Source organism: Gymnodraco acuticeps, unplaced genomic scaffold, assembly GCF_902827175.1.
Source record: "Gymnodraco acuticeps unplaced genomic scaffold, fGymAcu1.1, whole genome shotgun sequence".
Classification (NCBI taxonomy): Eukaryota; Metazoa; Chordata; class Actinopteri; order Perciformes; family Bathydraconidae; genus Gymnodraco; species Gymnodraco acuticeps.
In genome coordinates, this window is record NW_022990235.1 from 3,054,593 (window position 1) to 3,078,809 (window position 24,217).

The 24,217-nt window shown below is 41.9% G+C and overlaps 2 protein-coding genes across 3 annotated transcripts; both read right to left on the reverse strand.

Moving 5' to 3' along the window:
- Positions 1 to 423: 423 nt before the first annotated feature.
- On the reverse strand, positions 424 to 7,405 carry trub2 (TruB pseudouridine (psi) synthase family member 2). The gene is made up of 7 exons (XM_034219330.1): positions 7,137 to 7,405; positions 2,613 to 2,747; positions 2,015 to 2,089; positions 1,871 to 1,932; positions 1,705 to 1,786; positions 1,158 to 1,367; positions 424 to 1,058 (listed from the first exon to the last, which is right to left on the reverse strand). The coding sequence occupies exons 1-7, from the start codon at positions 7,252 to 7,254 to the stop codon at positions 763 to 765; spliced, it is 978 nt and encodes a 325-aa protein (XP_034075221.1). The 5' UTR covers positions 7,255 to 7,405; the 3' UTR covers positions 424 to 762.
- A 2,174-nt stretch (positions 7,406 to 9,579) lies between these two features.
- LOC117548203 lies at positions 9,580 to 13,269 on the reverse strand. 2 transcript variants are annotated; one of them, XM_034219331.1, is made up of 9 exons: positions 13,106 to 13,269; positions 11,677 to 12,388; positions 11,524 to 11,595; positions 11,390 to 11,437; positions 11,228 to 11,250; positions 10,836 to 10,882; positions 10,638 to 10,733; positions 10,353 to 10,412; positions 9,580 to 10,265 (listed from the first exon to the last, which is right to left on the reverse strand). In XM_034219331.1, exons 2-8 carry the CDS (start codon positions 12,161 to 12,163, stop codon positions 10,397 to 10,399), a joined length of 789 nt encoding a protein of 262 aa, XP_034075222.1. In that variant the 5' UTR covers positions 12,164 to 12,388; positions 13,106 to 13,269; the 3' UTR covers positions 9,580 to 10,265; positions 10,353 to 10,396. The 2 variants fall into 2 exon arrangements, with proteins under 2 accessions (XP_034075222.1, XP_034075223.1); XM_034219332.1 differs by lacking the exon at positions 13,106 to 13,269 and having other exon boundaries at positions 11,677 to 12,549.
- Between the last annotated feature and the right edge of the window lie 10,948 nt (positions 13,270 to 24,217).

Below are 24,217 nucleotides of genomic sequence, written 5' to 3' on the forward strand. Positions count from 1 at the left end.
AAACAAATGCCACATGTAGATTTTGTATTTTAAACCGGCCTAGTGAACTGTTAAAGTTGCTATTGGGGTCATCCTTTCTTTCTCCTTTACTACAGATGAAATATTGTTGACATTGGGAAAGCCGGCTGGTAGTTGCCTGTTGATTTTACTTTGTTTTTCGGAGACACTCAACCACAGCAGGAGGTTGTTCAAAATGAGATCAGGATATGACCAGGTTGTGTCAACATTTGCCTTAAGCTGATTTAAAATAATATTTTCTAAAGGAATGACATTGTGTTCTGATCATGAGTGTCTTTTTAACTTCACTTGTTATAAAAATGCATATTTTCATGGCACCAACGACTTTGTAAAAATACAAAGTTGTATATCTCGTCTACAGACATAAGCTCAAGTTATCAAATAATATCATAACCGAACAACATCTTTTAAAAATGTTAGTCAAATAATTATTTTTATTATTTATTTCATGACAAAAATAAAGCAAATGATTTGGGAATAACTTACACTTAACAATGGTGAAAACATTAGACAGTTCATATTTGAGATCCAGCAAGTGTGTCTGTAGATGGATGGACTTTTGAATGTTAAACAAAAGCATAGTGTAATGAGTTATTATGTCCAATTTACTACTTCTTTTAGGAACCAGGATCTGTGGTCTTTCATATCTCTTTCCTACTGAAGGCCAGGCTCATAGAGTCACAGTGAAGCAGTTCTTTGACTTGTATAACCTGCTGCTCACAGCAACAGGTTATTTGCAGTCTTCTACTGTTGCTCCTTCACTGGTTTCATTTGGTTGACTGTCGTACTCTCTTCTGATGGTTGCAACGGCGAGTCCTTGGTCTGTGTTTTAGATTTTTTTTTAGAGGAGCGTTTTTTCCCGATGGCCTGTATAACATCAGAAGCCGCCCAGTGGTCCCGGGTCAGCGCATCCTGCAGGGTGAAGAGGCCGTCTCTGGTCCGCCTAACTCCCCTACACAGTGCTGTGCTGCGCAGCTCCAGTCCTATCTCATGCACAACTTTGCGCAAATAATTCTGAGTTTCATTAATACACTGCACCTCTGTAAGAACAGGGAAAACTATTAGTTAGTATTTTAATTATTTGCATATTTACAATTGTGAAATTTGATTTGTTGTGTGTCAAATTAAATGGCATTTACCTAAAGTGAAGTTGGGGGGCACGAAGTTAATGCAGCGTAAGCCTGTCAGAATAGGCAGCGATTTCCCATCTGGACCAAGTAAACCTCGCACAGCCATCTCATAGGCTTCCTGTGAACGCATGTCTACGTTTGAATACAATAACAAGGCCTTTTGATTGGCTCCCTGCAGCATTGCCAAGACTCTTTCCAGCTTATCCTTTGTGATGTGACCTGTTGAAAGCAACAATATTTTAGAGTCAGATATAGTCAAATGCACAATAATTGATGCAATCACCTTTAGTTTTGTTTGGCCAGTGATTAAAACATGACATCTCCTACATTCAAAAGGTGGAAATGACACAAAGGAAAGGTCACATATTATATAATGCTCGAAATATATCAACTGGTGATCATAAAATGCTTCACAGTAACATACTACAGGGCGATTGGCTGATGGAAAATTGTATTCAACACGTTCTCACTTGTAATGATCTTAAATCTATCCCGGTATGTAACGTACATTTACTATTGAAACTGAAACCGTACAGGAACAATTACGTTATCCTACCGTATGTTGATCTTTCCACAATCCTGCCTGTGTGAGAGAAATCATCTGTTGCAGTCCCAAATTCCCCCTCCAACGTGTAATCCTGAAACACATCAGACAACATTAAACCTGTGTATATAGTATCTGTATTGCATCCGATGTAAAACCAGCAGGAATGATAAATTACCCTTGTGACTCGTGTATTGTAGAGATTATTCAGGGTCTTGCTTCCATTACCAACAGCAAGAACTGAAGTTAAAAAAAAGGAAGGAATACTTTGAGAGATGTCATATATTAAATATAACATGATCTGAAACAGATTAAATCATACCCAGAACGCCAGAAGAGGATGCATCCAGGCGATGTCCTACTCCAACTTTTATACTCTGAAATTCAGGTCCCGTCACTAACACACACAGAAGAAACGCATTTTATTTACTCAAGTCACTAATGAGCCATCAGGCCAGTCTCTATGGTTTGTTTGGAAATTAACAGGGGGGAATGGGTAAAATGTGATGAACAGGGGGAATGGGTAAAATGTGATGAACAGGGGGGAATGGGTAAAATGTGATGAACAGGGGGGAATGGGTAAAATGTGATGACAAAAATGACATCTCCCTGTTGAGTTACAGACTTTATTCGGACCAGCATTAAGGTAGGAAAGAAGATTATAATCAGAAACCCAGCTCCCTAGCAGAAGATACTTTTAACCAAGTCATGATTTATACTAAAATCAAATTAAGATTATTGAGTAAGTAAACTACAAAGGCTGAGTTTGTAAATATAAACACAGTGTTTTTTGGGAGCACTGTAGTGACAAATATAAATTATTTGAGAGCAGACAGCATTAACCTATAATTAACCTATAATACTTGTGTGTTGATTTGAATCAACCCAGTTGACCTGGGAGGTCAAGTGGACACACGTACCCAGAGGATGCTTGGACAGTACTGGCATAAAGGCTGCAGACAGGGTGAGTCCTTTGGGTGCTTCAGCCTCACTGACTGGGAGTGCCAAGAAGCGCACCTCCGTAGGAAGTGGCTGGGACGGTGTAGCATTCAATCCTAGAGAGAGCAATACAAAAAGACAACAGCTTAAAAAAGTGAAAAAAGCTCAATTGAATACCAATTAAAATCATTGGTCAATGAAGTACAATATGTTTCTCAAGAGTTCAGACGTTTGTAAAGCTTGTTTTGTTTGTACATGATTTAAAGACAATAAAAAAACATGTTTTTATGAGAAACTGAAAAAAATCTAGCGTTGTGGACATGCAGTTGGCTTATATAAAACATCAAGTTATCTACTTCATTGTTGTTAGAGTAGACTCTAAATTCAAAAATAACAACAAACTTTCTGTAATAGGGACCAAGAAGTTACAGTTCTGCCAGATTGAAAATCATTTTGAGTTCAAAAGGAACGAGTACAGACACACAATAAATGAGAAAAGGACTTTCCCATGAGAGTAAAGCTGAGAGAATTGTCCAATCATCTCTGTTGGTCCACAAGGTTAAAGACAAGGCTGAGTCACTTGTTGTTAATTGTTCATCTGTAATAAACTGTATCTAGGATTTCCCCCAAACATCTGCCAATGGATTAAGGACTTCCTAACTAACCGCCCCCAGACAGTGAGAATAGGCCCTCACCTCTCCTCCACCCTCACACTCAGCACCGGTTCACCACAGGGCTGTGTGCTTAGCCCCATGCTCTACTCCCTGTACACCTATGACTGTGCCCCCACTCACCCCACCAACACCATTGTCAAGTTCGCGGACGACAGAACTGTGGTTGGACTGATCACAAGAGGAGATGAGTCAGCCTACAGGGATGAAATCCAGAGACTGGCAGTGTGGTGTTCAGATAATAACCTTGTTCTGAACTCCATAAAAACAAAATAACTCATTATAGACTTCAGGAAAAACAGCACAACACCAGATCCACTGTACTCTGAATGTACAGACATCGTAGAGACAATCCCTGCTAGTGACCAGGATGAAAGGGTGGTGATTGACCCTTTAAAGGTCCAATCACTTTTCAAACACACCTGTACTAAGAAGGCCACAGGGCCAGATGGCATCTCTGCATTCCTCCTCAAGACATTTGCAGAAGAACTGACACCAGCATGGTGTCCCATATTTCAAAAATCTGTTGATCTTCACACCATCCCCACCCTCTGGAAAAAATCAATAATAAAACCTGTCCCCAAAAAACCTTGTCCAAAGGTAAACAATGATTTTAGGCCTGTTGCATTGACATCCATTGTCATGAAATGTTTTGAGAGGATCATGGTGCCGCTGCTAAAAATGGAGGTTGATGTACATTTAGACCCTTTTCAGTTTGCCTACAAGCAAGGGCGTGGCATAGACGATGCTCTAAATAGCATCACACACCTGGTCACTAAACACCTGGAAGACCCTAAGTCATATGTACGCCTACTGTTTGTGGATTTCAGCTCGGCTTTTAACACACTGCAGCCTCACATCTTGCTTCAAAAACTGATAAAGATCAATATAAATCCTTTCATCTTGAAATGGTATTTTTCGTTTTTAACCAATCGCACTCAGCAAGTCAGGGTCAACAATGCCCTCTCAGAGCCCCGGACCATCAGTACAGGAGCCCCCCAGGGTTGTGTGAGCTCCCCGGTTCTCTTCACACTGTACACAAACGACTGTACAAGAGCCCACCCGGAGAATTATATCATCAAATTCTCTGATGATACAGCCATCCTTGGCTTAATGCACAAAGGCAGCAGTTCATCGGCTTATCACTCTGAAATAGAGAGATTTGTGCAGTGGTGTGATTCTAGCCATCTAGTGCTGAATGTGAAGAAGACTGAGGAGATGGTGTGGGACCCAAAGGCAGTGGGTGACCTTAGCCCGGTGGTTATCCACAATGAACCCATAACTCAGGTCAGCTCCTATAAGTACCTTGGTGTCCATCTAGATAATACACTCAGCTGGAAGGCGCATGTTCAAGGTCTGTGCTCTAGACTTCAACAGCGATTGTACTTTCTGCGTCGACTCCGGGCTTTCGGAGTCGACCAGAAGTTCATGTTACTGTTTTATCATGCAGTGTTGGAGAGCATCATTAGGTATGGTATCACTGCCTGGTACGGTAACTTGACAGTGCAGTCAAAGTCACAGATCGCTCGCCTGGTACAGACGGCTATGAAAATTATGGGGGTTAAAAAACACCCATCTCTCCAAAACATATATGAGCAGTCCATTATCAGACAGGCAAACAAAATAGTGTCTGATCCCACCCACATACTCCACCCAGAATTCCAGCTCCTACCTTCTGGTAGAAGATTCAGGGTTCCCAAGAGCAGGCTGAACCGCTATAAGCACTCATTCCTACCAATGTCCGTTAAACTTCTTAACATTGACAGGAAATGAAATGTAGTCGAAGTCAAATGTAATGAAATGTACTTTTTTTAAATGTTGGCCATGAGGGTTGTGCAATAGGTCGCCATTGTCAGTATGTGCGTCTGCGTGTATTGTGTTTGTTCAAACGGTGTATGATTGATGATATGTGTATGTCTCTTAAATGTCCACTATGTTTGTATATTATGTACATGTATGCGGAACTGCTGGACGGAGCCCAGAACGAATTTCCTTACGGGGACAATAAAGTATATCGTATCGTATCGTACATCAACGGCAACTGTGTGGAAAGGGTTCCCGCCTTCAGGTTCCTCGGCACACACATTGCTGAAGATCTATCCTGGTCTATCGACACCACAACATCTGTAAAAATAGGCCCAGCAGCAATTCCACTTCCTGAGGATCCTCAGGAAAAACAACCTGGAGGAGAAGCTTCTGGTGTCTTTCTACCGCTGCTCCATAGAGAGTGTGCTGGCATATTGCCTAACCACGTGGTGTGCCAGATGCTCAGAAAAGGACAGGAAATCCCTTCAGAGGGTCATCAACACAGCCCAGAAGGTCATCGGCTGCTCACTGCCTTCTCTGGAGGAACTCTTCAGCCAATGTTGCCTCAACAGAGCAGGCAAAAAATAATTGCAGACTCTTCACACCCTGGACACTTCCTGTTTGCTCTTCTGCCCTCCGGTAGACGCTACAAGTCAATTCAATCAAGGACAAACCGACTGAAAAACAGTAGGCGAGACCTGCGCAGTTGCGATCAACGTCTTGCTAATGCGTTGCATGATGGTTAGTCATTTTGTCCGACTTGCTCTGGAGGCTCGCCTACATGAGACGTTGAAATCTCGCGGGACAAAGACGCCCGCAGCCTTGAGAGCGAGGTGCGGCGAGGCGGCGCAGTTCCTCTCCACGGGCTGCGGAAGCGAAATGCTTGATGGGAAACGACTCGCTGGTATCTCGAGCTGAGCGCTCATTGGTGGTTTTTACCCCGTGCTGCTGATGAAACTCTCCAATTGGCTCGGTAAAAGTTTGTTGTTGTTTTGTGTCAGTTTTACGTAGCCACATCCATTCCCATTTTTCATCATTGTTCCACAATGTTTATCATAATTAAATTAATATCTATATATTTTATACTATACTTGCACTGCTTACCGTTTTCATACTTTATATATCTTAGCATATTCATACACACTGTTCATACTGCTCTCAGGCTGCTGTGTATATCTAGTGTATTCATACCCCTCACTGTTTATTCATCATTCAATTCATTCTATATTTTATTCTGTCTATTGTGTACATTACTTTTCACTTTACCGCTTGTTGCACCTGGTTAGAAGCTAAACTGCATTTCGTTGTCTCAGTACCTGTAATATGTGCAATAACAATAAAGTTGAATCTAATCTTGAGCAGGAACAAATGTATTTACTTAGTACATATCTGACATTAACGATTAAACACATGTGTGCATTCTTTATAAATGCAAACCGAGTCAAGCCGACTCCGGAGGTGGCGGTATGCACCTTAAAGTTGTTTGTAATCCGCCAAAAAAAACCGAGAGAAGAAGAAGACGAAGCCGACTCCGAGCTGTCCGACTTCAGGCGAGCTTTTTGAGACCTCCCCCGGCTGCGATCGGCTATTCTCGTCTACTTTCGAGGCGAGCCGCAACGCGTCTCAAACAAGCCTAGTTTCTACCCCAGAGCCATACGAGAACTGAACACCGTCAAACGCTGAACTGAACAGTTACAACTGCACTACTTTTTAATAGTTTTATTAACTGATCGACATCAGAGATGCAAAATATCATCCCTGTGTTTTTTATATTGTAAACTGTATTTAAATTATGTGCGGGCATGTATGCATGTTGGTATGGATGTGTGAGCATATATTTATGTGTGTATATGTTTATATATTTATTCGTTTTATGTGGAAATGCACTGCCAGGATTGCTTTTTTAAATTTCGTTGTACCTGGTGCGATGACAATAAAGGAATTATATTCTATTCATTCCTAACAGCAGACATGTACAATTGTTAGTGTGTTTGATGGACTACGTTTTTCAGGATGCGTTATCCTCACCTTTTAGAAGACTTGTCTCGATGCTACCACGTACTAGTTTCCAGTGGACACCAGCGGGTTTGTAAACACAAAACAAACCCTCTATTTTCCGAAACATCCGAATAGCTGGAGTTGCCATTATGTTAATAACATCAGGTCATCCCGGTCTCTAAATATATAGAACCAGAGTAACCTTGAGGCTTTTTCACGGATAAAGGTAGTTACTTTTCGGTTGATTTTTCTCCATTTGACTTTACTACATCCATTGCATGGTAACCTTAGCGCATGCGTAGATGTCTTTCAAATGTATTACTTATGTGTAGCTAGCCCTCTCTGAACACACTGCCCCCTGCGGTACTGGAGGTAGGCCTATAACTGGCAGAACAAGCTGACGACAAGCCGTGCGAAATGAAAACACCAGGATAAATAATGAACGGCTTTATATTGAGTAGGAAATAGGAAAGGCAGAATATAGTTGACTATTTTTTGGGAAGGTTGATTGAAAGTTATACAAAGGAATTGACTTTGAAGGAGCCATAAGCTATGAGACTTTTTGGTGCAACCTATGTTGCAAATGTATTATCTTTTCAATTTACACACGGCATCTATTGCACGTCTGTCCGTCCTGGGAGAGGGATCCCTCCTCTGTTGCTCTCCCTGAGGTTTCTCCCATTTTTCCCTTTAAACTGTGGGTTTTCTTCGGAAGTTTTTCCTTGTACGATGTGAGGGTCTAAGGACAGAGGGTGTCGTATTGTCATACTGATATTTTGTACAAACTGTAAAGTCCACTGAGACAAATGTAACATTTGTGATATTGGGCTATATAAATAAACATTGATTGATTGATTGAACGCTTACCTTGCCATTAATGATAAAACTAAACAAAAAACCTCAAACTCAAATTTTTACTCCAACTTTTAGAGATCATGTTCATGATGACAGCGGTCAGTCTTAGAAAAAAAATGTTAAAATGTAATTATTGTACTGTGTGTGTGTTCAATATAATGTGTATGTGCGGCAGAGGCAGGGAGCCGACACAGCTTTGTTTTTCAAGTAAGCATATTTAGTCAAGACTAAGAGGTTTACGTCAGTAACAGCTTCCTATAACTGTCACTTTGTACATGTAACTGCATGTACTTCAACCTAAAAGTGTTCAAAAAAAAGCGTCAAAAGGAGCCAGTTGAGGTGGTTCGGGCACCGCCACCTGGGCGCCTCCCTGGAGGTGTTTCAGGCACGTCCAGCTGGGAAGAGACCAAGGGGTAGGACCAGGTGGGATTATATCTCTTCGCTGGCCTGGGAGCGCCTTGGGAGCCCCCAGTCAGAGATTGATTGATTGATTGATTGATTGATTGATTGATTGAAAAGTTTATTAACAGCTTGTATATTGGGTACAGTACAGTACAGCTCAAAACATACAATTGTTAAGGGGATGCAGACCAGAGAAAGACTTTCGTCTTGTTTACATCAGGGTCCCCCATTTCCAATTCATCATGTCATTTAAGACATATAAGACATATTTGACATACAGATGGCTTATTTACAATTTACATACAGGTGTTTTTTTTTTTTTTACATACAGATTGCTTGTTTACAATTTTCATTTTAGATTTCGTTCTAATACATCCTAACCGGACATTTAAGACATACCAAGTCTACAGATATACAGTTAGTAACAGAGTCTAACATGCGAGTATATACATAGATGGGGGGGAGGGGGGAAGCTGTCCATTGAACGACAGGTTGAGCCATTGAACGACAGGTTGATGTGGCCAGGGAAAAGAAAGTTTGGGGCTCTCTGCTGGAACTGCTACCCCCGCGATCCGACCACGGATAAGCGGGAGAAGATGGATGGATGGATAGTTTTGTGCATAAAAAGTTACCTAACTCCCAGCTTGTGAGTGTGAGTTCATATATTCCTTCTCATTTAATGAAGAAGACTGGCAGAAGCAGTGTTATAATTTCTTTCTGTGGAAACAAACTCTCGTGACTACATTATTCACAGAGTAAGAAACACCAAGGCCTGGTTGTGCGCGAAGGTAAGCCGTGTATACCCATAGAATACTTTCTATTGGCCAGAAGCCTCTTCAAAAGAACGACGGTTCGAATCCCACCTGACCTAAACAAAATCCCCACATTCAGTTTCAAAATGTTGCTCATCATACACAAACACTACATTTATCTTTTCAAACGTTTAGAGTTAGAGTTGAAACAGATATTTGGAGTTAGAAATGAATTATTCTTTCCTTGCTGCTTTTATAATGGTTATTTTAACCTTAATATATAGCAATCATAACAATAACACAAATAATGATATCTTAATATTAGTAATAATAATGTTTTATATAATTATTTTGTATTTTACATTTTACTTATAAGCAATATTTTTAAATATGTTGATTGTACAGATGTTTACATTGAGCATGAGTGTGCTTCATTCTTCTTTCTATCACTTCCTCCATCAAGTAAAGACAGCCAGTGATGCATTCAAGATCATTTATTCAAAAACAGCTGAATCAAATATAGGAAATAATACAAATAGAACTTAATATATAAAAAACACTGAAAACACAATACAGAGAGAACAATCAGATCCTGAAAAAAGGATTGAACCATATTATATTCTTTGTATTTTTGGACTATATGATATGTTGTATTGCACCTTCATATTTAATATAATATTATAATTTAGCAGAAGATAGAGTATTGTTTTGTTATAGATTTATTTGATCTCACCACCATCCATTATCTGAAATGTTTTTCACCTCATGCTCTTGTATTATTATGAATTGAGTTTTTTGAGGGCATTAACCAAAACTGTTTTGTTATTGGCAGGATTGTCAGGACTGGTGAAAAGGCTGATAGGGGTCTCGTTTTTGTAGCAGGCAAAACGTCTTAGTTAGTATGCAACTTAGTAGACCCAGGAAGTGGTGTGTGCATGTGAGTATGTGAGGGTAGGTTAGGGCTTCCTTTTGTCTGCAATACATCTGTCCCTTTCATCATCATAGAAGTCCGACTGCTGGAACTCCGGCCACGTCATCTCCTTCTCCATGCCCTGTGCATTATATAAGGAGAAGACTCTGGAGGGGCAGTAGATGTACTTCCCTGGGCAAGTCAGAGCTAAGGGAACAGGAGGCGCTGGGCAAGTCAGAGCTGTAAAACATCATAGTTACATCAGATCAAATTGAATAAAGCTCTATATAAATGACTGCTATAATACAGTGTCACAGATATCCATACCTTCATCGAGGACAGTGTCTCCCTGCGCTTCCACAGGGGCCATATTATGTGGTGATGAATCTGGGATGATGTGATACAAACAGGCAAGTGACGTATACACATTATACATCGAAATTAAGAAGCAGCATTTAAGAAGTTGTGAAAAATGAAAACAGACGATGATATCATTACTTAACTTTACCTCAAACGTGAGCACTATACTGTATGACACCGTGACAATGTGATTTGTCAGAATGAAATGTAAGTTTTTGTGAGATACACTGCTGGTATAAGAAGAACACATACTTTGTCTCAACACATTTGGCGGCTGCACTTCTATCCCGAGCTTTGGGGCAATGGCGAGCAGCTGAGGAGGGACCGGCAGCGGTGCCTTCACTGTGGCTGAAGGATGAAAGGCGGAAACAAACATGAGGGTATATATACATAATATGTATGAAAAAGATTCAAGATGGATCCAAGTGAGGAGTATAAAAACCCAATAACCTTTCAGAGGAGCAGGTCCATCGGGTCTGGACACAGTGGCAGTTGGACTGTAGAAACAATCCTGTGTCACTTTCCTCAAGTGTTAAGTTGTTTCAAGCTTCACAATCTGTCTTTACCTGTCGTCTCTTTAGCAGAATGAAAATACCCTGTTGTATTAACTTGTGAATCCCAATTATTTGAAATAGAAAAACATAATGTCTATATGTGTTTGGAAACAGGTAAAGCAGAGAAACAGTATACATATATAGCAAGCACATCTTTCATTCAAAGGTGTGGCATGATATCTTAGAGGGTAAGAAGCTATAGGTGTTCTAAGCCACTGCAATATTTAAAATGCCAAATCCTTGTATGACAGTCTAAAAAAAAGCATGCAAAAACGGAAAAACACTTACCATCATTGCTGACATGTTAATTCCTTCAGTTAGTTGGAGAACAGAATAACACAAGCATCAGAACAGACCAGAACACGGCCAAAATAACAAACTAGTTGAGAATAATAATATCAGGGAAAATCTGTTGGAAACAGTTAACCCTCCACACTGCTGGAGAAAAACCTGTTGGTGTAGACACAGCCGGGGCTCTGGAGACTGCTGCTGGTGGCCCTATAAAGCACAGGTGACAATGAACAAAGTTTTAACATGTACAGTAAGTTTATATAATCACTGTGTATCTAACTGGATCCACCTACTTCGTTCAGTGTAGAGTTGTGAAGGAGACAGATTCAACATCGCCCTCTCCAGCTCCTCGTCCTCCTCCATCACTAGGAGATTAAACAATAACATGTATTATGTCAATGTCATGTTCACCTTAAAGCAGTATTTGCATATTACTGTGAGCTGACCTGGAGTGCTGGATGTCAGAGTGGAGGTAGCTGATGCAATGCAGCCTTCAGCAGGTGGTGGACAGGACTCAGCCCTCTGCTGCTTGAGGATATACTGCTGAAGGTTGTACATCTTGCTGTTAGTGATGCACTTCACTCCTAAAACAAAGGCAGCATAACCATCAGACCTGCTATCCCAGATCTGCTTCCAGGTGTCTTTGGCCCTGGCTCCAAAGCCGACAGTATGTTCCCCCTCTGACGCCACTGGTGGGGCAGGCTTCCTGGAGCACAGGTACTTCCTCAGATCCTTAATTTCCTGGAAGCTCCTGGCGTAGTCCAGAAACGACAGCAGGCTGTCCTTGCTAGGCCCTTGGGGGTTGAAGGTCCCACCTCTCTCCTCCTCGTCCACCTTGTCCATCAGGTAGAGGGTGTAGCCGACGTCATTCTCTAGGAGCCACCTGTACAGTTTCCCCTTATATTTTCCGAACTGTAGCACGTACTCCCCCATCACCTCGAGTCGGTCGGATACATCCCCTCCCCTCTGAAGGACCTCAGTGAGAGCATTTGTCCTCACATGCTCATGCTTCTGAGCGGCAGACTTGTCCTGAAGGGAAGGATTTTTTTAAATTATCATACCCTCCTCTGAAGGGTCATGTCTCAGGTGGCCAGATGGACCCTTCCTGAAAGACACTCTCATCTTTCCTGGGAAGAATATGGTTTTCTTCATTATCTCCTGCACACAGCAAAACACAATGCAAAATATATATTAAGAAGTGCACAAATCATCATATGTTATATTAGCAGAGTTATTCATTTCATTCATTCACGTTAACCAGGATTTGTATAGGTAACACATGTTATATTACATGATCAGACAGGCAGACAAACAAACAAACAGAGGGGCAGGTGGGCAGGAAGATGTATTATGTATTGCCCTGTCAATGTGAGTGAACTCACTTTATTTCATGTTTACATTAATTGGGATTTGTAATGACTAGGTAACAACTTTTCTATTACATGAATAGACAGACTGAAAAGCAGATGGGTAACATCTTTAGCCATAAAATAATAACAAAAGTATAATAGAAGATAGCAAAACAAAAGTTTTAAGACTGAATACTGTAGTATTTACCCGATTAAAATGTACTGTAGTAAGTAGAGCTGCAGCAATGAAAAGAGTCAAATTATGCAGTATTTTGGATCAGTGTTAACAAGATACACCTGTAAAACACATTTGACAGCTATTTTGCCATGTGTAATGAGTAATAAATCAGCTGCTGTTAACGCTGACATTTACTGTAAATACATGACGATAGCGTGAGCTAACAAAAGTTACAGTACTTCAGCGCTAACAACACACAGAGTTAAAGACAAACTAACAACTATTGCAAAACCAGTGTAACAATATCATAAGTGTTAATTCAGTCGTAGAAAAATAAGCCCCACTTACGTTTGATAAGTTTAACGTGATGTTAGAACTAGAAGTCGAATTGTGTCGCTCATGTCGTCTCTCTATCTGTAAAATGCTGCTGCTGTTGCTCCGTCTCTCTGCTCTGTCACTGGAAACGGGTCTCCTTACTTCTACCAAAAGGGTGCAACAGCGCCCCCAATCTCTCGCTTGTGGCCAGAAATATATTGCATCACAGTGTAAGAACTACCATAGAGAATGAATGGTAAAAGTTAAGAGAGTTAGTCCTTACCAGAGCCATATAATAGAAGAGTTACGACAACGGAAGTCCTAAAACGGTTATCGTCACGTGGTTCATGTAGAAGAGGATCGTTCCCCGGAAGTTCATGGCGGGCAATGTGAATGCATTGATAACAGGAGATAGAACTACGATTTTTGGTAATTATTAGTGAATAAAGGTTTTGATTTGCAATATTTATACAACAAATCGATATGTGTATGTATTTACATCAATATGTTTTAAAAAATAAAATAGAATTTGCTAATATTAAGTGATAATATTAGGATTAGTGTGAACAACTAGTTTACATGTTAGGCTAACAGTGCCTTGGTTAAAGAGCCTGTTGCTGTTTATTTATAGCTTTGAATTCTTTAAAACCAATATTATCTTCTTAAACTTGTATGGTAGTCAGGAGCATCACTTTCTAATGTTTATTGATATATTTAAAGTAATGCTTTAAAATTCAGATTAGATTAATGTCTACCATTTTCTTAAATTCATGGTAGTTTCAGTAATCCCATGGTAATTGAGGACACAAGTTATCTAAATGACTAATGTCATCTTTATGGCTTTCAGAAAGGACAGGAGACCGACAGGTGACTATCAAAGGACTAGCAGCAGCAGCATGATGATGATGTTAAATGTGTTGTTTTAGGAACATCCATTGCAAATACATGGAATTCAATAAACATTGAATAGCATATCATGCAGTTTGTCGGTGCCTTTTCCTCCGTGTTGTCCTGGTTTGCTGTGCTGCCTCCTAGTCTCCCCCATGGTTTGCTGTGCTGCCTGGGGATGCTCAAATCGCTCCGAGAAAGGAGTACGAATGTACGGCTTCCCCACTGACACAGAGCGGAGGAAAAAATGGCTGGCTCAAGTCAGCAGGAGCAATTTCACGACCAACAGCAACAAAATATGTGATGTAATTATATACAAACACTGCATTTGCACTTTTTCACAAAACGAAAACCACACCATTGGGAAAGCTTAATGTTTTGTTTAATATAAAAAAACAGGGAAAGGCTTGAAAAACACAGAGTTGAGACTCAGGGTGCAGGGTGAGGGTCTCAGTGCAGGTATTCAGGCTCCATTGAATCCCCCTCTGGTTCTTGTGCTGAAAGAGGGAGTAACAGACAGGAGAAAGGGTTATACACACCTATATAGCACAGCTATTGGATGGGAAATTGCCTTGGGGAGATAAGGTGTGGTCTTTGTTCCCAACTGAAGTTATGGAACTTTATTATTTGTGAGTTTAACAAAGTATGACAAATGGCATCAGTAACAGATGTGATATGAATTTCTATAAAGTTGTCTCACATTCTTGGTCATATTTTATATACAGTATGTAATGAGTATAACATGTCCAGTAAGTATAAAGTGTTTCCTAATATTGTGTATTCAACCACTATGGAATATGTATGTGGGCAGACAAGATTCAGACACAGTTGTTCTGTGTGTGAAGTAACCTCAAGTCACTCCGCAGGCACATTTTGATGCAGACCAGTTTGTCAAGACAAAAAAGGGCAAGACTAGGCTGAGAGCAGAGGCTATACCCACCATCTTCGTGCATCGCCCTGTGGTCAAAAAGAGAAGGGCCCCTGCACCACGATTCACCCCGGGACCTGTATCTACAAAGCCCATAGCTCATGATCACAGCTATAGTGTGAAAGGTGACACAGGTATAATAAGTATGAACTCTTAGTAAGAAAAGTAATATTTGTTATTTTTAAGTGGTATAATATTTAAAATGTTCGAAAATTAAAGAGCCAAGAAGGAATCACCAAAAAAGCAAAGGCTGCACTAAGAAAAATCAGGAAGGAAAATGCAGCTCTCAAGAAAACAATGAAAATTAGAGACAAGAAATATAAGAAAACGTTTTCAAAAGACCAACTGAAGGCATTAGACAGACTCACCACAAAGGGGATGAAATGGAGCAATGAGACAATTAAGAAGGCTTTAAAAATTCGCTTTGCAAGCGGACCAACAGGTTACAAAACTCTGCAGGAATTGAAGATTCCCCTTCCAGGAATAAGGACACTGCAAAGAAGGATGCAATGTGTTAAGTTTGAGCCTGGTGTGTTGACAGAGGTCTTTGATTTCCTAAAATTGAAGGCAGATAGATTGACAGACCTTGAAAGGGAGTGTGTGTTGACATTGGATGAAATGGCAATCACACCAAGTGTGGAGTTAGACATGATTCCAGGCAAACTGTACGGTGATGTGACTTAACCAGGTCACACAGGGGTGGCAACACATGCTTGTGTGTTTATGTTGGCTGGAAACACAACACGGTGGAAGCAAGTAGTGGCATATCATTACACTGGCAATTCTACCAATGGAGCAGAGTACAGGCCAATCATTATTGATATAAGGGCAGCATCCATAGGGCTAAATGTGCTTGATGTCACCACCGACATGGGTAGCCCTAACCGAGCCATGTGGAAATCCTTTGGGGTGGACCAAAATAAAACATCGGTGCCACATCCAGCAAAACCAGACAGGCAGCTCTATTTCATGCCCGATGTCCCACATCTGGTAACATTTTTAAAAAGTGCCCTTGTCCGTGGGCAGGTCTTCATAATTCCTGAGGATGTTGTTAACAGAGAGAACCTCCCCTCTAACGAGGTTTCTGTGGTCCCCATTAAGGACTTATTGACCTTTCAGGAAGGGATGGCCTTAAAAATAGCTCCCCATCTTTCAGCTGCAGCCATCGAGCCAAGTCACTTTGATAAGATGAAGGTTGGTTTTGCTCTAAATGTGTTCAGTAAGGCTACAAGTGCTGGGCTGAAATACATGGTGCAGCAAGAAAACCGCCCTCTGTCATACCTGACGACAGCGTGGTTCCTGGAACAGGTTGATCGTTGGTTTGATCTGATGTCATCTCGCCATCCAATTACAGCCCTGAGGAGGCTCAAGATGGAGGAGTACCAAAAGGCCATCACCTTCCTCCAGAACATCGTCCATCTGTTTCGTGGGATAAAGATAGGTCAAAAGGGAGGTTGGAAGCCTGTTCAAACAGGGGTGATAATGGCAACAACATCAATTTTGGCCATACAAGAGGAGATGCTTACACAAGGACACAGGTTTGTGTTAATGTCAAGGTTCACATAAGACTGCCTTGAAAATACATTCAGCTGTGTGAGGTCTAAAAATCCTGTCCCAACTCCAGTGGAATTCCATCATGCACTGAGAATCATATCTGTGGGGCAGTTCCTCACCACCATCAGCTCTGGGAGCTACGAGGAAGACCACAGTAGCTTTTTGGCAGACTTCCTGGACACAGGGGAGCCAAAAATCACTCCATCAGTCAGAGTGGAACAGCTGATGGCGGTGAACAGAGCAGCACCTGACCTCACAAAAACTGAGAAATGTATTATCTTCCATCTTGCAGGCTACATCGTCCACAAAATCATCAAGTTTGCCAGCATCTGTGAAAAATGCAAAATTGCAACAGAGCACCATGATGAGAGTCCTTCTGGTGACAACAGCTTGTTAGTGGACTTGAAAGACTCCAAGGCAGGTGCTCTTTGTCGTCCCTCCCAAGAAGCCTTTGACTTCATTCACCAAATTGAGGAACTATTTAGGACCAAGACTGGTTCCTCCCTCATGCAGCTCCCCAACGCATTGGGTGTCTTGGAGAAAGAAGCTCAGGCTTCCGTCATGCTGTGGAGTACAACAAAAACTCGTAAAAAGATTCATACGGCTGAGGCTGAGAATTGAGGCCAAACAAATCAGAAATGACAGAAAAAAAATAAAATTAAAAGATGGCTATTTTGGAAGCAAGAGCCAATCCAAAAAGGTGAAAAGGAACAACAGCAGCCAAGCTACCACATCCAGCAACCCCCAAACAGATCCACAGCTGCAATCATTTCCATTAGCCGTTGCAATGGAAATATTTGGACTAAACATTGCTCTTCCACCTGCCAGCACCCAGCTAACATCACTGCTTCTCCACCCGTAACATCACTGCCCCTCCACCTGCCAACATCACTGCCCTCCACCTGCCAGCACCCAGCCAGAGGAGCGCAAACAACAAAAACAAGCAAGGTGTCCCGTCATGTACCTGGAAGTTTGGGTTGGCAAAATGGAGTAAGAGAGGGACTTGAAAAACCTTGGTGGCTCTCTACTCATGTTGTTACAGTTGTCTTGGTTACAGCTCTCAATTATTATTTTTTGCCATTTCCACATCTTTAGAAAATATGAAATAAAAAATTGAAGTGAAATCAACTTCTTCTCTGGAGAACAAACTTTGATTTCTCTGTCTTGTGAGTTTGCAGTCTTGCAGTTTTGCTCCTCCACCTGTAACATCACTGCCCCTCCACCTGCCATACAGTAGGTTACTAACACGATTACTTATATAATACAGTGATAGAATACATGTTTAGTATGCTTACTTATATAAAACAGTATTATTAAACTTACCTTGTGTGTTCACTCTCACTTAAGTCCCTCTCCCTTTGCCATCAATCCAAAATCAGCTGAGCTGCAACATTATACAGACAGCCAGGTAATAATCAACATAATCACAAGGACACAATATGGCTCTGCTAAAAACACTCACTCTTACACGCACCAAAGTTATATTTATCTAATATTTAACTCCCTCCAAACCCCGCATACAATCCCGTTTAGAAGCCCCTCTTCTCTAATTCAACAACGTTGGACGAAATGACATTAAGAGAACGGAATTTACAATTAAAAGGCTGTTCAACGTCTGTTGCTAACTTGCTTCGGTATCCTAGCTTAATCTGTTATCTGTAAACGTTCCCTAAATCTACTAATTTAGGGATAATCCACTGACATCCTTTAATACACATGTTAATTTGAATCAGATGTACTGATAATATCCGCAATATAAATCTTTAAACTTCTTCTTACCTTTAAAAGTCCGTCACGAACGGTCTATTATGCTGCAACTCTACAGCTCTGCTAGCCTTGGCGCTAATTTCCGGGGAACGATTGAGAGGCTCCACGATCCGCCATTGCTGTAAAAAAGTGGTCCATTGGAGTGAACGGAGATGTCGTAATTCTTCTATTATATGGCTCTGGTCCTTCCTATACCCGGTCCCCGCGCGAAGAGGACATTACAAGTAGGGATGCACGATATTGGTTTTTTGAAACCGATACCGATAACTTCCTGCTTCTCAAGACCGATACCGATAATAAAAAAAATGTTACGCCACTAATTATTTTAACGCGATTAACGCATGTGTATTTTTTTTCCTTGGCCGCCCCGTAGTTTCAGAGTGCATCGAGTTTAAAATACCATCTACAAGCTGATGCTGACAGCCTGCCGCCCGCTTGTGGCAGACCACACTTCCACGCTCACCGGCAGGCACCGACTGGCCATCTGGAGGACCGGGAGGGTGTGTGTATGTATGTGTGGCCCGAGCGAGCGAGAGAGAGACCTTACGTGCATTATTGTTGTTAGCATCTGGTGCTAGCTAGCTGCGCTAACGGATATAAGGAGCTGTTTAAATGAAAACAGAGGAGCGACATTTCGCCACAACTGCGCCGAGCACTTGACTTTATGCAGGAAGCCAGACAGTGGGACATTGTACGAAAAGTCAGCACACTCAGCACGGATAGTGCGCAACATGATTGCAGCGTCCAGGCAGCTCCGGTTCGAGCATATGCCTTGAGTTGCACATAGCTCCAACGCCCATACCACCGACGACATGTTTGTTTACTGTCCTAGCTTCACGGCCGCACACCATTTACGTCACAGCCAGGCATGAGTTAGGGAGCGCTGGATTTGTGAAGAACTCCCCTCTTCCTAAACCACTAATACCACAGTACTGGCAAAACGGGAGGAGCCGAGTGAAAAACAAGCGCCCCTCCACCCACACCGCAGTATTTTTTTCTTTTTTTTACCCAAAAAATATATTGTATATTATCGGGGCTATTAATACTGGTATCAGGTTTATGTCATAATTCCTAATATCGGACCGATAATTATCGGGCCGATAATTATCGTGCATCCCTAATTACAAGTCATTTAAATTATTAAAAACCTGTAAACCACACACACACACACACACACACACACACACACACACACACACACACACACACACACACACACACACACACACACACAGCTGATTAACCATGATGTTAATTTAGTTACACTTTTGGCCCGTTCACCTGCAAAACATTACATAAAGGGACATTTAGCAACCAGAACAGGGGTCAAAATGAGAATAATTATTAGAAAAATGCAAATAAACTCTTCAGAAAGAAACAAAAAAATGTCAAACAGGGACTTAACATAACAAAATAACAGACAGAATAACACATAGGCAGAAGAACATTATAGTAGTTAAACAGTATTACCTTGGTACATTTGGAATTCTGCTCCAGAACTTCACATGAACATAGAACTCTGCTAGATCTCCAAACCAACTGAGGCCTCACTGCTGGTCATTGCACACAAACCTACTTGAGAGAGAGCATTAGAAAACCTACAGAGACAAAAAAACCTTCAGATCCCCGACCTGAAGTCACCTGAGAGAAAGAAGAAAACTCTCCACAACAACTGGGTTGCAGAGAAAGAAATGGACAGGCCTGTCGTTGATGCCACCTATCTCCAGTTTGCTGCCAAACCAAATCCAAAGTCTGACGGTAGCCTATGTATCATCAGGGTTGGGGTGTTTTTTTTTTTTTAATGCAATCCGTTACACTGAAGAAACTGAAACATTGTAGTGACCATAATTAGGTTACATAATTCACTCATGGAAATACAGGTTGGGGGTATTGTTTCCGCATGGACATATGTGTTGTTGACTGTACTTATTGTGTGCCCTCCTTACTTCTTCCTCTTTGCTTCCCGGGCTTCAAGCCAGCAACATGTGGTTTTCTGCTGCTTAATAAAGCCAACTTTGCACCTTCGATGCAAGGCCTCTGACTCCCTTCTCTAGGCACTACACTGGTGACCCCGACATCAGTCTCGCAGAAGTTTCCGAGACTGAACCGAACATGGCTAGAAACGCAGTTTTTCTTCAACTGCCGGAGATTTTTGGAGACGTCCGTGGCTGCCTCGTGCACACGGACTGAGGCTCGGTGCGCCCTCCGCGGAATGGCCGAGGACGTCGCTCGCCATTCCCACATCGTTTCGGCACTGGGAGACAGCAAACCTTCCGACCACATGGAGACGATACGCGACCTACTAGGTACGGAAGAACCAGACTTGATTGATTGATTGATTGAAAAGTTTATTAACAGCTTGTATATTGGGTACAGTACAGTACAGCTCAAAACATACAATTGTTAAGGGGATGCAGACCAGAGAAAGACTTTCGTCTTGTTTATATCAGGGTCCCCCATTTCCAATTCATCATATCATTTAAGACATATAAGACATATTTGACATACAGATGGCTTATTTACAATTTACATACAGGTGGTTTTTTACATACAGATTGCTTATTTACAATTTTCATTTTAGATTTCGTTCTAATACATCCTAACCGGACATTTAAGACATACCAAGTCTACAGATATACAGTTAGTAACAGAGTCTAAAATGCGAGTATATACATAGATGGGGGGGGGAAGCTGTCCATTGAACGACAGGTTGAGATTTGTACCATTACCGGGGCCAGTTTTGCAATGCTCTCCCCCGAAGGTGCTCTTTAAGAGAGGTTTTGAAGGTAAGTATAGTTTTACTTTCCTTTACAGTTGTGGGAAGAGCGTTCCACCTTGATGTGGCATAATTTCGAAACGTGTATTCCCCCTTTTTTGTGCCAAATCTGGGTTTCACATGATTTGTGGAGCTCCCTCTGGTGTTATGATCATGGTATTCCTTGACCTTTGGGAAGAATTTTGACATGTACATGGGTACCATAGAGGTGTAGTGGATCTTGTAGACTAGGCCCATTGCAAGTAGCTGTACTCTGTCGTCTACTCTAAGCCATCCTAGGTTGTCAAAGTGGGCAGAGGTGAGGTGGGTTCTAGATGAAAGGTCAAGCAGTAGTCTGACCAGTTTATTTTGCGATGTTTGAAGTTTTATTTTTAGCGCCTTGGAGGTGCTATGGTACCATGACGTGCAAGCATAGTCATAGTACCCTTGAATGAGTGCTCCTGCCAGAGTTTTCAGGGTGTTTTTGTTTACCAGAGAGGAGATCCGGTATAGGAATCTAGTTCTTTGATTGACTTTTTTTATTACATTGGAAGCCATTTTGTCACAGGAGAGGTTTGCCTCAAGAATAGATCCTAGGTATGTAATTTCCTTCTTACTTGTGACAATAATGTCGCCCACTGCAACTGAGAAGTCGTCGGATTTGCTGAGATTATGTTTCGAACCGAAGAGAATGGACTCTGTTTTACCCAGGTGTAATGATAATTTATTATCGGCGAGCCAGGTGCAGATTCTGCCGAACTCAGAGCTGAGGGTTTTTTCAACCTGCAATCTGCTCCTGTCAGAGACCAGCAGGGCTGAGTCGTCCGCGAACAGTAACAAGTTGCAGTCACATGCTGATGACATTTCATTTACATAAATTAGGAACAGTAACGGACCTAATATGCTTCCTTGTGGAACACCACAGCTCACTGGGAGGGGGGGGGACAGAGTACCGTTTACCTCCACCATCTGTTCTCTCCCCTCCAGGTAGGATTGCATTCAGCTCACAGATAGTTTATCAAAACCAATTGCTTTTAGCTTGTCAATCAGAATGGGGTGATTGACAGTGTCGAAAGCCTTTTGTAGGTCCAGCATCACCATGCCGCAGTATTTGCCCTCGTCCACCTTTTGTTTGATGTGGTCGCTCAAATAAAGAAGGCATGTGTCAGTGGAGTGGGATGTTCTAAAGCCAGATTGAAATTCATAGATTAGTTTCTTTTCCGCGAGGTACTTTTCGACCTGTTCATATACTATTTTTTCCATGACTTTCGAGATGGAGGTAAGTATAGAAACAGGGCGGTAGTTGCCTGGTCCAATTTGCTGCCCTTTTTGTGCAGGGGGGTTACTCTTGCAATTTTGAAGTCTTTGGGTACTTTCCCCTGTTTTATGGAGAGGTTAATTATGTGAGTTATGACTGGTGAGATGGCGGTTGCTGTGTCTCTGAGGAATTTGGAGGGGATATTGTCGTGGCCAGTGGCCTTGTTAGGTTGGAGGGCGCTCAGTTTAATGAGTACCTCTGCTGTTGTTACCCTTGCTAGACTGAAATCATCTTTGCATACTCCTAGGTTTTTGTAGTAGGTCATGATGTGATCCACTCCAAAAAGCCCTGAGTGGGAGGGTAATTTATTTACAAGAGTTGTGGCTATGTTTGTGAAAAAAATGTTCAAGTACTTGGCCACATCCAGTTTGTCTGTGATGAGCCTGTTATCTGTCTTTATGTTTAAGTTAGAAAATCTCATTTTGAGTTTTTTACTGCAGCCAAGCTGGTTGAGTAATTTCCAAAGTTCACGGGGTTTATTTTTGTTTTCTTCAGTTTTGACATTGATGAAATTCTTTTTGGCAGTTTTGATCATGGAGCTTACGTCATTTCTTAGTCTGTTTCTTTCAATTTTTAGTTCAGTCACGTGGGCCTGGAGTTCACTGCTCGTGCTTTTGGAAAGCATTGACTGACTTTTATGAAACTCAGAGTATTTTTTGTCTCTGGTTTTCATGGTGGTCAGTAGGCCGGAGTGCATTCACGGCTCAGCGCGATTTGTTACCCTGGTTGTTCTTAGGGGGGCCAAATCATTGAGTATTGCAGAGAATTTGTTTTTGAAACCAAGCCATGTTTCTTCAACTTGTGTACCACTGAGCTCATCTGACCAGTCCAGGCTCTCCAGTTCTAGGTTAAAGACCTCGCTAGAGTAGTTTTTGAGGTCTCTAGATATGACTGTTTTGTGACAGCCGGCCCTTTGTTTTAGCTTTTTGCGGGTACAGAATATCATATAATGATCACTTAAACCGCATGCTATAACCCCTTTACTGGAGATCCTGGACTTGTCAGAGGTCAGAATGAGATCAATGGTAGTTTGTGTTGTTTCACATACCCGGGTGGGTTGGGTGATTAGCTGGCTGAAGCCGTGCAGATCACAAATCCTACTGAAGGACTTGAGGACGGACCTGTCTTTACGTTGCATATCCGTGTTCCAGTCTCCAATAATAATTGTCTCTACACCCCCCACATCAGCCAAACACCCATCTAATGTATCATAAAAGTCACTCTGTTCCGGTGGTCTATAGATTGTCCCGACTATTACAGATTTAGCATTGTCAAAAAGAATTTCAACCCACACAGATTCAATATTTTCATGATGCAGGTCAGTACGGTTTTTGAAATTGGTGTCTTTATGTATGTACATGCAGACACCACCTCCATTCACGTTCCTGTCCCTTCTCACTACAAGATAATCTTCAATTTCAATCTCTGAATCTGTAATGGAATTGTCCAATTTGGTCTCAGAAAAGCATAATATGCTTGCCTTACCGTTCATGAATAGCTGCCTGAGTTCAGCCAGTTTGTGTCTCAGGTTGTTAGTGTTCAGAGGAAAAATATGTAGTAAATTTTTGTTGCTTAAATGCACAATGTCGTCAGCTTGCAGATATTTGTCTTTGTCCGTTACAGCAACCGGCTTGCGGCCTGCCGTGGTGTTTGGAGAGGTGGGGTGGTGGTGGGGGGAGGGAGGCTCTGTTGTAGCTTTAGCCGTTGATATGCTAGCAGGGTGGCTAACAACATGGCGGATATTTGTTCATGGGACTGTTTCTTCGGGACATGCGCTTGCTAACACGGCTAGTGTTGAGCCTCGCGCTTTAACCGAAGAAGCTGACCGGTTCTTCCTGGCCGCCCGGCGATTTACCCCTGGGGTGCTGGCCATTACACGCAGCGGCACCTTCCCTGGTAGAGGCACGCCGCCTGGCAGAGACTCCGGGGCCGACG

Excerpts from the sequence above, each read along its gene's own strand:
- trub2 (XM_034219330.1), bottom strand. The coding sequence starts at position 7,254 with ATGGCAACTCCAGCTATTCGGATGTTTCGGAAAATAGAGGGTTTGTTT. Across the intron at positions 2,748-7,136 it reads CGAGACAAGTCTTCTAAAAG|GATTGAATGCTACACCGTCC; the intron begins GTGAGGATAACG and ends TGCTCTCTCTAG. Across the intron at positions 1,787-1,870 it reads ACAATACACGAGTCACAAGG|GATTACACGTTGGAGGGGGA; the intron begins GTAATTTATCAT and ends GATGTGTTTCAG.
- LOC117548203 (XM_034219331.1), bottom strand. The coding sequence starts at position 12,163 with ATGGGGGAGTACGTGCTACAGTTCGGAAAATATAAGGGGAAACTGTAC. Across the intron at positions 11,438-11,523 it reads ACAACTCTACACTGAACGAA|GGCCACCAGCAGCAGTCTCC; the intron begins GTAGGTGGATCC and ends TGTGCTTTATAG. Across the intron at positions 11,251-11,389 it reads GGCTGTGTCTACACCAACAG|GAATTAACATGTCAGCAATG; the intron begins GTTTTTCTCCAG and ends AACTAACTGAAG.